The sequence below is a fragment of the Balaenoptera borealis genome (assembly GCF_965194805.1).
Source record: "Balaenoptera borealis genome assembly, chromosome: 19".
NCBI lineage: Eukaryota > Metazoa > Chordata > Mammalia > Artiodactyla > Balaenopteridae > Balaenoptera > Balaenoptera borealis.
The window spans coordinates 55,491,853-55,505,507 of NC_138878.1; the positions used below are offsets into that span (position 1 = coordinate 55,491,853).

The following is a 13,655-nucleotide window of genomic DNA, read 5'->3' on the forward strand; positions in this document are numbered from 1 at the left end:
AATGGGGCAGATTGAGCTGGTACTCGGAGTCCCTCCCTGGAAAACTGAACCCACAACTTCCCAGTGGCACCTCATTCCCTTTCCTCCCCCCCCCCCCCCCACACCCACACGCATGCAGAACAAGCCACTCCTCTGCTGTTACAGGGCCAGGAGTCAGCTCTGCGAGAGCACAGCAGGGGCCCCTTTGTCCTCTGACATCACACTGCTCCTGGAGACAGCCGCCCCTTATGACTGCTGTGTGGTTTGGCCAGGCCTTAGTACCAGCTCCAGGAAGGCCTGTAGGTTGGGCGAGCCAGGGTGAGAGTCTAGTGCTGTCACTCTGCCAGGGCAAATGGTTTCACCATTTTTAATAGAGCAGTTATGAGTCAGAGGTTTCAGTCTCTCTTTACTGGTTCCTCCCAATTCTATAATTACCCTTTGGCTATAGAACCTTATTTTGGTTTTTCTTTTTTTAAATCCTAAGACACTGTTCATATTGTCCATCTCATGTGTCCAAGGGGTCTAAGATGGAGTGGCGATGGTAAAGGGAAAAAAGAGAGACTCCAAATCCAGAGTGATTTCTTAACCCACAGAAATGATGCCTTCCCCCCACCCATTCCAAGCACCATTCTAGTGCCACGCCAGGAAGTAGAGCCAGCACCGGCTTACGCAAGGCTGATGGCAAGAGTGGATAACTCTGAACACCTCCAGTTGCCTCTTGGCAAACTTTAAACTCCAAGCCTGGAATTTCTGGTCTGAGGCACCTCCCAGATTGACCGATGGATTCATTCACACTCTTATCCAGTATGAGCCTCAGCAAAAAGCAGGCCTGCTGACAAGCACCCAGCACCTCCTCAGGCCCCCTGCCAGTGCTGGTCCACTCAGAGATGAGGGGAATTGATCGTGCAGATAAACGCCCTGTATTCACTCAGTCTCCACACTCTCCCTGCTTCTCAAAGGGATCCTCTTAGGCCCAGGCTCTGAGAGTGGGAAGCCAGTGGGACAGAGTATATAGAAAGCAGTGCATGTCTGTGAGCGCTGGCCCAGGCTCTGGTTCTCCCTGGTTATGTCAAGAGCAAAGATTTCCGGCCCAACCCACTCCACCCTAGCCATGTCGCTCACCCCTGCTTTTCACTGGAGCAGGAGAAGGCTTCTGACCCGACCGGCAGACCGATGAATCAGAACGTCCCAAAAACAGGAAAAAGGAAAAGGGTCACCGAGGAGGAGTTTCAGTTGTCAAAGGCGAAACCCTCACCACTGTTAGAGATCACTCCAGGGCCGGCACAGTTGCTTGCCCTTCCGCCAACAAGGCCTAGTTTGTGGATCATGTAAATTGCTGTAGAAAACAAGCTGTCTGCTAGAAGGCGGCGGGGGTGATGGGAATGTTTGCCCTGCCTTCAGGCGCCCCTGGCCTGTGGCACTCTTTGCACCTCTAGATTCTGTTCGGGAGTTCCTGGGGTGGGCCACCGTGGCCCAAGGTGGAAGGAGCACAGCGCCCCCTCTGACTTCTTCTCCGCAAATGTCAAACACCCGTTATCTGGATGAGCCAGTCCATGGGCGGATTTGTCCAGGCTAAGATGTGATTCTAAAGACCAGTCCTCTTAGGCACCTGTTAGGATTCCAGGCCACACAGTCTCGAGGCCAGAATTGGCTCACTCGGCTATCTTTTTGAAGGATCAAAGTTTAAACCAGACGATCTTTAATCTCCCCTACCAAGCCCGAAACCCGAGCTCAGCTGTAAACCATTGAAAATAAATGGGGTTTTTGTAGCTCAGCCTCCCTGTTCTCCAGGTGAAGGGCCCCCTGTGCCTGATTGTTTCACAGCAAAATGCCAGATGGGGCCAGAGGAGAGGCGGAGGGTAGGGCCCCAACCTCTGCTGCTGCCCTAATTTTAAAACTGCCTTTTGGGAGTGGAAGTTTTCTCTTTTAAAGGTAGCTAATTTCAAGGTAGGCCTCACCCATCTCCTCTTCCTGCTGAAAAGCCCTCCTTTGAAAGCGGAGCACTGCCTCCTGCGTCTACCCTGTGGGCCCCACCTGCCTGTAGTTGAGACCCTTATCTCCCTACGGATTCTGTGTGGGGAGGGCAGGCTCTTCGCCCTCAGGGAGGACCCAGTTCTTTGGAGTGTAATCTCAGTAGCTCTGGGTTGGTTGGTTCGTTGGTTGGTTGGTTGGTTTTCCGTGTGTGAGATGGCTCTGGAAAGGTCCATTTGAGAACAGACACAAGCTCAGACTGGGACACCTCCCTACCCTGGGCTGCCTGTACCCTGCTTCTCTGGGGTTTCTTTTAGCTCCAAGAGTCTAGTCCAGTCTAACAAATGCAGTGGCAAGGCTCCCCGGTTCTGCCTGGGCTTCAGAGCCCTCATTTTTAGAACAAAGGGTCAGATTTGAGTGGTGGTTCTCAACCCTGGCTTCACGTTAGACTCAACCCTGGCTTCTTGTTAGAGCATTTGTAAAATATCATTATTCCGGGACCCACCCCCAGGAAATCTGATTCATTTGGCCTGGGGTGAAGTTCAGGCATTTTTAAGAAGCTTTCTGGTCCCATACATTTATTGTCCTTTGTTTTTCAACAAGGGTCCAAGACATATGCATTGGAGAAAGAATAGCCTTCCCAGTAAATAGTGCTGAAACAACTGGATATCCACATGGAAAGAATGGAATTGGACCCCTTCCTCATACCATATACAAAAAAGTACCTCCAACTGGATCAAAGACCTAAATGTAGGAGCTAAAACCATAAAACCCAGAAGAAAACATAGGCATAAATCTTCATGACCTTGGGTTAGGCAGTGGTTTATTAGATATGACACCAAAACCATAAGCAACCAAAGAAAAATAGATAAACTGTACTCTCCAAAATTAAAAAAAACTTTTTGCTTCAAAGGACACTATTAAGAAAGTGAAAAGACATCCCTCAGAATGGGAGATAATATTTGCAAATTATACATCTGATAAGGGTCAATTGTCCAGAATATATAAGAAGTCCTACAATGCAATAATGAAAAGATAAATAAACCAGTTAAAAATGGGCAAAGGACTAGAATAGACATTTCTCCAAAGAAGATATACAATTAGAAAATGGTACATGAAAAGATGCCCAACATCATTAGTCATTAGGGAAATGCAAATCAAAACCACAATGAGATACCACCTCACAACCACTAGGGTGACTATAATCAAAAAGCCAGATAATAACAAGTGTTAGCAAGAATGTGGAGAAATTGGAATTATCATACATTGCTGGTGGGAATGTAAAGTGGTGCAGCCTGTTTGGAAAGCAGTCTGGCAGTTCCTCAAATGATTAAACATAGACTTACCATATGACCCAGCAATTACACTTCTGGGTATATCCCTAAGAGAACTAGAAATATATATCTACACAAAAATTTGTGCTTAAACGTTTGTAGCAGCATTACTCATAATAGCAGATATATATAATAGCAAAGGTAGAAATATCCCAAATGTCCATCAACTTATGAATGGATAAGCAAAATGTGGTATGTCCATACAATGGAATCTTCAGTCAAAAAGGAATGTACTACACTGTGGATGAACCTTGAAAACATGCTGAATGAAAGAAGCCAGACAGAAAAGGCCACATATTGTATGATTCCATTCATATGAAGTGTCCAGATTAGGCGAATTCATAGAGACAGAAAGTAGATTAGTGGTTGTCATGGGCTGGTTTGGGGGGAGGCGGAGGAGAAATGGGGAGTTACTGCTGACAGTTCTGGGGTGATGAAAATTTTCTGGAGTCAGGTAGTGGTGATAATTTTTCAATCTCATGCTAAAACTCACTGATGTTTATACTTTAAAGGGGTGAATTCTATGGTATGTGAATTATAATTCAATTAAAAATTTGATTTTCCAAACTATGAACATGATTAAAAAGAGTACCTGCACGCCTGTGATCCAGCTACTCTACTTCTATGTTGTATTAGTTATCTACTGCTGCATAACAAATTGCCTTTTCAAAGCTTAATGGCTTAAAGCAGTAAATATTAGAGAGAGAAAATGCAAACGAACCAGAAAAGTGCCTGGGTAATTCTGTTGTAAAGCCAGGATTTGAAGAATCTCTGGAAGCAGGAAGGACCGGATCTGATCATTATATTCCTTTACTCATTTGGTAGTCAAGAGGCCAGGCAAAGGCGAGGGGAGGTTTGGGGGAAGACCGCTTTATGTCAGCCACCAGAAAGCAGCCCGTCAACTTGGCGAATCCTAGGGTGGAGGTGTGGCTTCAACAACTGCAGTGCTGCTACCAACGACGGCACCTTCCGGAATAGGGATAATATAGTAATGAATGGAACCTCTGTTGAGTGCTCACTGTCTGCCAGGCTGTGTGCAGTGCTTTCTCTGTGTTATCCTGTTGAGTGCCCACACCCGTCATGTCTGTTGCCCTTATTTTACAGGGGAGGAACTTGAAGCTTAGAGAGGTGAAGTTCATTTTCTGCAGCCACACACAATGCGTGGCAGAGCGAGGGTTCGGACCCACGTTTGTTCAGACTCGAGAGCCCTCGGTCTGGAGCACTGTGCCATGTCGTCCTCTCCTCACCCTTGTAGACCCCGGCAGATTGATGTCTTGACATGTCTGTCAGCTCCTCAAACTGCCTCCTTCTAGCCCACCTACTGCTCCGCCCCTGTCTAGGCCCAGACCCGACCCCCATGAACCAGGGTCTCTGCAAGTCCAGTGGCCTCAGGTGCCTGAGCGAAGAGGGTTGTTGAGGGCTCCTCTCTTCCGTTGGAGTGGCACACCGAGGGCATTGTCTTCCCTGGCTTGTTTTTCGAACATCTACAGCTCTAGGATTATTTCTGTGAACTCCTGAAAGCAAAATAGGCTTATCCCTAAGGAGGGACCCTCACCAGTATAAAATGGGATTGGAAACCATGAGAAGTCCTAAATGGCTGGCCGTGAGAAGCACCAACCCAATTCCATTCATTCTAGGATTTACTGAGCACCTACTGTGTGCAAGGCGCACCGTTCCAGGCAGTGGGTCCTGCAGCAAACAGGACCCTGCTCTCATAGAGCTTATGTTACACATGGGAGGGAGACTGGTTATGGACAAAGAACCTCATTTCTGAAAGCAATAAGTGCAGTGAGTAAAACAAAGCAGAGGGAAGTGACAGCATGGTGGAGATAGCAGGGTCAGGGAAGGCACCCTGGGATGATGGCATGAGGGAAACCCTGAGTGATGAGAACTAAGCAGGCTGTAAAGAGCTAGAAGAAAGTCTTAGACCAGCGTTTCTCGGGAAGAAGGGACTACACTCCAGAATCAGCCTGTTGCAGCAATAACATACACGCTTTCTGGTGCCTCGCAGGGGATTGGCTGACGCAGGAATGTTGGCTACTGGGAGGGGACGTGGGGGAAAGAGCTGGTTTCTGGATGGACACGCAGGACCTTTGGAATGCTCGCTACTCCACTCTGCGGTATTTATACCTCTCCTCCGACTGGGAAGTCAGCTTTTTCATGTAGGCCGAGAAAACTCCGAATAAGGCAACAGCAGGCCAGGACATAAGAAAGAAGCATTCCATATTTCCCTGTAATTGCTTTCAAATTAGGTTCTGTTGTCATGGGGCAGGCACACACAGCACACCCGCTCTGCCCCTGGCTGGATATGGAGTTGGGTCCTGGACGGGCAGCCAGCGTGTCCCTGTGCTGCTGTACCGCCGGCCCCGATGGCCCATGCTGGCAGGGCTGTCTGAGTCCCATGTTGCTGCACCCGTCTAAATTGTGGTCAGGTCATCATGGCCGGATCATTTTCTCTTCTCTCAGCCTGGTCCCTGGTTTTTATCTTCAGGATCTGGTAAAGGCAGTGGATCTTCAAAATAGCACTCACATGTATAATCTCAAAACCGTTCCAGAGGCTTCACAGACTTCCTGGATGGATCCATGCAGATGTTGCCAGGGCAATCGCCTGTTTGCCTGGGCCGCTGGTAACCCAGATTCCGGAAGCCTTAGCCATCGGATCCTGAAAGCACCTTTATAGTTGGTGATGAAGCCCAGGGGCCAGGGGAGCAGTCTCTGCTTTCAGGAACTGAGAAGATGCCCCACTGGGGCCAGGCCTTGCCTGAAGCCTGGCAGTAGCTGGCAGATGGGTGATAAGAAGGGTGGGTGCCTACCCTAGGAATAAATAGCTGTCCCTCCCCTGTGTCCAAGCCCCGGACACCCTTCCTGAGGTCCTGTGGAAGCAGGAACCATGGGCAGCGTCAGAGGCCACACCAGGCAAGGTGGGAGTTCAGGAGGCGGGACGGCGCCCTCCCCCTCAAAGCGGCCAACACCCCAGCGGAGCGGCAAACCCAACACGGTATTGCAGAGACGAGGTTTGAAAACTCCCAGCTCCCTAAGGAACCCTGACTTGCCTCTGAGTGCCCTGGGGGAGTTTGCTGTGGCCAGTTCTTCCAGCCAGCCCTGGTCCTGGGGCAAAGATATGCAGCTGGTCCTTCTGGGTCAGGCTGCTGGCCTGTGATGTTCTGCTAAGGGGGTGGGCGGTATACACAGCGGAAGGCGGGGGGTGCAGCACGAGACAGCGAACGGTTTTTCCTGAAGTCTTGTCCAGTATGGAGTCAATGGAATCCACATGTGAGCATCTGCTGGCGGGTAGAAATAGCGCAGCCCCCGACCCTGGTCCAGGAGCTCTCCTTTGCCAGTGCTAATAATCAGAGCCAGCACGCTTGCCCCAGCCTGAGGTCTCAGGTGAGCCCGTTTCTAGGTCCAAACTGACTTTGTAAAAGACTCCCTTTAGTCTGGGTTTAGTGGAATTCCAGCTTCCAACTGACATTTCCCTCCACGCCACCCCCTTCAGTACTAAGAACATGTTTTGTGACACGTAGTCGGTAAGAAGAAAAGGGAAGGAAAGTTTTTTCAGCTGGGCTAGCCGCATCCCACCAGGATCCTTCCTTCTTGCCCTTGGCATCACTCTGCCCACTGGAATACCACTGGGTTGCCCCATGTCTTTCGAATGTTTGTTTCTTACTTGGTGACTGCCCCAGAGTCAAGAGGGTTTAATTTACCTCTTTGGGTTGGGGGAGGGAGTCATCGATGAATAGCTCATTAAAGCCCACTGCTGCCACATTCCTGGCCGTTTAGTTCACCTCCCAAACAATATCCATCATTCATTCACACAGCCACCCCACATCCTGGCAACTGGGAGGGGTCCCTGTGACACAGGAAGGACTTTATGACCAGCGATGCTAGGCCTTCTCCCCCTCCCCCAACACACAGTGACAAAGCAGAAACAGCTGGGGGGGGGGGGGTGTCCTCTGAGGCTTGCGTTCCCCAGTGCATGGGCCTCGGGCCTCGGCACAGGGAGTGGTGACTGGATCCCAAACAAACCAACAAGCTCGTCCTCTCTTCTTCCACCCCGCCTCCCCCCTACACCCTGTGCTATTTTAACAACCAGAGAAGAATCTTTAACAGGCTGCCAGTGTGCAGAGGCAAGTTTTGAAGGCTCTTTGTGGTTTTTTTCACGTGTGTTCTCAAAGGCAGACGAGTCCACATCCTTCCTCCCTAGATAGGTCAAGGGCTGGGTGCAAGCTCCCTTCACAGGATGACAGGCCAGCATTGGCCTCCCACACTGGGCTCAGGCCACCCTTTAAGAAGCAGGCAGGCTTTTAGGGAAACAGCCCTGCCTGCCTCGCTTTGTGAGCTCAGCTCCAGTTTGGGGACTGAGGCTGGGCGGGGCCCTTCTTGACTCGGTTCTGCGGGCTCTGCGGGCTCTGCTTTGCCAGGCCGGTAGGTAGCATTCCCCTCAGAGGAATGAGTGGACGCCCCATATTTGTGTTAATAGCTGTGTGACCTTGGGCAAGTCACTTAACTTTTCCCTGCCTCAGTTTCCTCATCTGTAAAATGGGGATGATAATATTTCATATGACCTTGGGGTTGGAGGTTTTAAAGACTTGCTATGTGTAAATGGTAAGAACTAGCAATTAGCAGTTACTGGCCACCCCACCCCCGCCGCCATCAGAATGTAAATTCTGTGTCTGTTTTGCTTCCTCCCATGCCCAGTGCCTAATCGGGCCTCCAAGTCAGGGTTTGTCAGCCCGGTGATTGCATCGAGAGCCTCTTAGGTGAGGTGCTGGGGACACGGCCACCGCTCAGAATCAGTACTGCCCCTGGAAAATGACCTTGACAATAAAACCCAGACGAGCTTGAGATGCTTTTTGCCTTTCCCTTCTCCCACAGAGGGCCAGTAGCTCCGGACCCTCCCAGATGAAATCGAAACCTTGAGTTTGCCTTGCTTGGTTACAAGTGTCAGCATTTCCAGCACGGCTCCTCTGCCTTCCTCCTCCTGCCAAGTTTCTCGTAGAGGCTCCTTACCCTCTTTTTTTCCCCTGGTCATCACACATTGACCCTTGCCCCCTTTGGGTCAGTCCCCACACAGCAGCCGCCCCATGAGGGTGGCCCTGCCAGCCTCATGACACAGCCTGCTCTCCCTCACTCCCTTCCTTCCTCTCTCCAGCCGGGCTGTGTTCTCGCTGCCACAGGGCCTTTGCACATGCTGTTCCCATTATCTGGAAAGTCTCCCTTATTTTCATCTTACTTATTCTCCATAGGGAAACTTCCCCGTGTCTGCCCGGCCAGTAGATCAGGAGCTGTTCCCTAGCATCCTAAACGCTCTCTTCAGCACCCTCTCTGGGGGTGGGAGAGAGGAGGACAAATGCAGGATGATACCTCAGAGTGTGGCTGCTGGAGCCAGAGTACCTGGCTTTAAATCTAGCTCTGCAACTTTCCAGGTGCGTGACTACCTGCGGGCAAGTCACGTCGCCTCTCAGACCCTCGGTTCCCTCATCTGTAAAATGGGCCAGAAATAGCAACTACCTCACAAAGTAGCTTTGCAGATGAGAGATGTTAACGTGTGACGAAGTGCCTAGAACAGTGCCCGGCACATAGTTAGCTTATAGAAGTATCTGCTGTGGTTGTTACTGTTACCACTTTTCCTAAGGGTGTCTCTTCTGTAGTTGAGTAGTTGCTTGGTTAATGAGATCGATCCTCTTCCTCATCAGAGCGGGAGCTCCTCAGAGTGCAGCCTGGGTCTGCTTTGCTCACTACTGTGGATTCAGCACCAGGCCTGGCCCTGGCTCGGCATGCAGCAAACCCTCCCTTGTCGAGGGAGTGGATATGTCCTGCCCCACAGTGACCTGGGCATCGCGGAGCCAGTGGGGCCTGCCACGCTCGGGCAGTCGGGCTCTGTAGCTCGTGCTCTGACAGATCTGCATGGTGGCGGGGGTACAGTGGGCCCACGAGACGTCCATCTATAGCAGCCACCCTCCACACTACCCACCCCACACAGCTCAGTCTAAACTGGGTAGGGAGAGGGAGTGAGTAAGCAGAATGTTATTTTTGTAACCAAGTAGAAAAAGCTATGAATTTTTCATGTTCCATTGGAACTCCAGCTCCTACTCACCAGTCATGCCGCGTGGAGCAGGGGCTGCGCATGGTGGGCTCGTTCCCGAGGAGGGCCTCGTGACTCCTGCTCCCCTTGCCCCGAGCCCAGGACCCTGCGAGCCTCCGGTGTCAGTAGATGCTCCTCGTCTTCCAGGAGGAGGAATCAGGGCCACGCAGGCCGTGGAGTGAGGATGGGAGGCCTGTCGGCGGGGTTCCCATCGTGTGTCAGGTTCAGGAGAATACCCACAGGCTTTTCCTCACCACCGAGGCCAGGCCAGTGGATATTCTCCCCTAAGCACCTGCTCTGTATTCTGCTTGGGCCTCTGCCTGCTTCCAGCCAGGGAGACAGAAGTACAGGGCAGAGTTACCATTTATTTAAAAATAGTCCTTTCTCTGAGATTTGTATAACTCTGAATACTTAATCTGTGCCAGGCACAGTCATAAGTGATTTACTTGCATTGTTTTATTTAATCCTCATTTAAGAGGGGAGATTATTGCCTCCATTTCACCAACAAGGAACTTGAGGCTCATTGCTTGCCCGAGGTTACCCCGCCGGCAGGTGGCCTCAGTGGCCGAGGCAAGGTTGGAATACAGGTCTGTGCGAGCCCCAAGCCAGAGCTCTTGTTTCCTGCCCAGAGAAGATGAGCAAAGGTGCAGAGATGGGACGCATGTTTGCAGGGTGGACGGTGTCGTGACCTTCTGAGGACAGACTGCCTGAACCCAGTGAGGTGAGGTTCGTTCAGAGCCTCCACAGGTTGGAGTGAGAGGGTGTGCTGTATCTTGTTACCACTCCACACCATGGCCGTGGGGTAAGGGCCTTTGCAGAGAGACGGGCTCTCATCCTTCCTGGGAATGGAGTGGGAAGCAGCTGGGGTGGCTGTGTTCACACGTGTGCGCATGCTCAGTTCATCTGGCACTTGATGCCAAGCTCTGTGCCAGATGTTTTAAAGCATTCCCCGCCCCCCCCCCCCCATTTAATCCTACGGCAAATACAGGAGGTAGATTCTGGTAAGTCCATCCTACAGAGAAGGAAGCTGAGGTGGAAGTAGGCCAAGTCACTTGGTTGGAAACACAGAAGTAAGCCGAGGGGCAGGCATTCAAACCCTGAAGGGTTACCCCAGGTGTAACCCAGGCAGGCCGAAGCAGAGAGTGTTGCCATTCAGATACGTGCCCAGCTCTGCCTGCAGCCCAGGCGCCTAGATCTCGGCCCAGCAGCACCGCAGCACCAGGGGCGCTCGCCCTCTGGGAACTGCCCTCTTGCGTCCTCGGCCACGGGATGTGATGGGCCACTTTGCTGCCCCGCAGCATCTTTCAGGCACATGCACCAGCAGAGGCCCAGCGTCCCCTGCCACTTCCTGCCCCAGCCTGGCCTGCTGCTGCCCTCTGCTTTACAGGGTGGCTGAGTTCCCCGCCCGCCCGCTGCCCACCGCCGAGGCTGCTGTGCTTTGGGCATTCTAAATGCATGTGCGATGTGAGACTTAATTCCTACTCCCTGGGAGCACGGACACATGCACGTAACATCCAATAAGACCCAAAATGACTGGAGAATGCTGTCAGAGAGATGCCAAGGGTTGAGCGCGGTGGCGGGGGCAGGCAGGGGACGGAGAAGGCACTCAGTGGAAGAGGCGGGCCAGGTGTCGGGAGAGGAGGAGATCCCGGGAAGCACGGGCTGTGCGGAGAGCTGCCGCTTATGAGCACCTGCCACGTGCTCTACAGGCATTGCCGCTTCGAACCCTCACACTGACCGTGACCCAGGTGGTGTCTTCATCGCCAGGTTGCAGATGAAGAAACTGACGTTAGGAAGGTTGGGTAACCTGCCCACATGAGTGGTGTAGCCCTGGTCTGTCTGAATTGAGAGCTGCAGAGGGGAAGGAGCGTGGGAAGTGAGGTGGGAAGGCGGATTCCTTGCTGAGAACCTGCTCCTGGCCAGAGCCCAAAGTAGCTCATGCTTGTGAGGAGGCAGAAGCAGAGAGAATGGTGCTGTGCTAGATCTGCACGAGGAGGGGGCATCCGAGTCAGAGTCGGGGTGGGGCAAGCAAGTCAGTGGGGGCGTCCGGAGGAGCTGCACTTGGGACTGATTTTGTGGGATGGGTGGGTGCGGGCTGAGGCGAGGCGGAAGCGGGGCAAAGGTGCCCGTCGCTGAGGAGACAGCCTCATGTGGGTGTCTGTCTCCGAGGTGGAAGAACTCTTCTTCGTGTTGGCGGGAGGCGGGTGGGGTGCCCTGCCCGTTCGCAGCCCTCCCCCCGCTTTGGGTTTGGAAGGAAACCTTGTACCTGTGGTGCAGCGTATTAATCAGGCAGCTTCTTTGTCTGGGAGGGGCCTTGTGTTAAGTCTCTGAATGAGCAGGGCTGGTGACAGTTGTCAGAACACGTGGTGCTTGGCCAGAGGCTCCTTGGAAGCCCCTCAGCCCCACATGGCCTCTGCCGGTACCCGGGTGCACATGGGCTCTGGTGCGTTCCTGGCTGTCGGCCCACCTCCACGCTGGGCCCTGCGGATTGACGAGGGCAGAGCGGGGGACTCCCGTGAGAAACAGGCGTGGGGTTTTTCCCAGATCTTGCCGCGGGGGCCTGTCTCCCCGGAAGGCATCTGGGCGCGTGCACCTTAACTGATGTGACGTGCATCCCTGGCGCTGAAGTCTGATAACGGGCCCCAGCCAGCAGGGGGCTGAGTGCTGGTTACGTACTCGGGCATTCTGTGCTCTGATTTGGGATTTGGGCTTCTTGTCCACGGGCCTCTCCACCTGAAGAGGCCCCTTCGCCTTCCAGCACCCGCGTGCCCTGTGATCCTCCGGCAGTTCCTCCTCAGATGTGGTTGCCTAACCCTGGTGGGGGTGGGTGCCTGCCTCCCACTTGCCTTCCAGCCCCCTCTGAGATACACTGGATTTTAAGATGTGGAAGGGTGGGGCGTGGGATGTTCTCCAGGGAATAGAGGGTGTCTGGCCTCGAGGGAAACAGCATATGTAGGGGTGCCACAGGGCTCGGAGGATCTGTGCGCCCGGCCTCCGGGGGAGGTGTTGCTGCTGGGCTACTGGTGGTTCGAAGAGAGACTGACTTGAGCAAACCTTGAATTTACAGGAGGCTTGTTTTCCAACTGCTTTCCTGTCCCAAGTCATCTCTGTGCCAGTGATGGGGAAACTGCTGCCCCTGCCTGAGGGGAGGGACAGGTGGAAGGGAGCCAGGGCCGTGGGGACCTGTGGTCTGCTCTGCCCGCCCAGGGGGATGGAGGGCTGGTGTGTCTGTCCAGAAGAACGTGTCCGCGGGAGCTGGACCCCTGCTGCTTGTTTCCATGCTCAGGGCCCGGCTCCGTCAGCACCTTTTTGCCCGATGCGTGCAGTGGGCCCACTCAGGGTGTGGTGGGGCCGGCACTTGCTCTGAGGCTGGCAGACGTGGTTTCCAGTCCACGCTCGGCCACTTGTCACCCGGCTAACAAGTGGTAGTCTGCTAACTGCCCTGAGCCTCAGTGTCCTCACATCGACCTGCCTGGCTCTCTGTAAAGACCGGAAACAGTGTCAGTGTTGATAAAAGGTGGGGCCCAGGACCTGGCCCTGAGCAAGGGCCCCGTGGCAGCCGTGCTGTCGTGGGGTCAGGGCTGTGACCCGGCCCTTTTGCTGGAGAGCCCTGACGGCCATGCCGACCCTCCAAGCCATGCTCTTCTCCGCTTCCCCAGACCTTCACAGCCTGGTGCAACTCCCACCTGAGGAAGGCCGGCACGCAGATCGAGAACATCGACGAGGACTTCCGAGACGGGCTCAAGCTCATGCTCCTCCTGGAGGTCATTTCAGGTGAGGCCCCCCTCCTGCGGGTGCCCACGGGATGCTGCCCCCCCGCCCCCCGCCGTCCCATTGCTGCTCGGGGAAGAGTGAGGCCTTTACCGGCTGCAGCGGCGGCACTGCGCCAGCCTGGGCCTGTTCCGGGGAGCAGCGGGGGCCCTGAAGCTCCTCTCCCTCTCTTCCTCGGTGTTCGGCCCTCAGGGGAGCGGTTACCTAAGCCGGAGCGGGGCAAGATGAGAGTGCACAAAATCAACAATGTGAACAAGGCACTGGACTTCATCGCCAGCAAAGGAGTCAAGCTGGTCTCCATCGGGGCGGAAGGTGAGCTCAGATGGGGCCCGACCTCTGCCTTGGGAACAGAAGCTGTGTTGGTGGCAGAGAGAGCACTTGGGGGTGCTTAAAGCCCACATACACCGAGCAGCGACCACAGTGACTGCCTTTGATGTGATGCCGGGCCCACAGACCTCCCTCCCTTCCCCCAAAGAATAATCCAGCCCAAGACCAGGAAATCCAGCTCACCCGGT

At 53.5% G+C, this 13,655-nt stretch overlaps 1 protein-coding gene across 7 annotated transcripts in view; it reads left to right on the top strand.

The window, feature by feature from the left end:
* The window catches only part of ACTN4 (actinin alpha 4), a 72,539-nt gene that overhangs the window by 31,323 nt on the left and 27,561 nt on the right, over positions 1-13,655 (top strand). For 6 of the 7 annotated variants that reach the window (XM_082367497.1, XM_082367495.1, XM_082367496.1 and 3 more), the window contains exons 2-3: positions 13,029-13,143; positions 13,333-13,452. In XM_082367497.1, the coding sequence (XP_082223623.1) occupies positions 13,029-13,143; positions 13,333-13,452 (235 nt within the window). Of the gene's footprint in view, positions 1-13,028; positions 13,453-13,655 lie in introns of all 7 variants that reach the window. The other variant, XM_082367491.1, reaches the window with a different exon arrangement.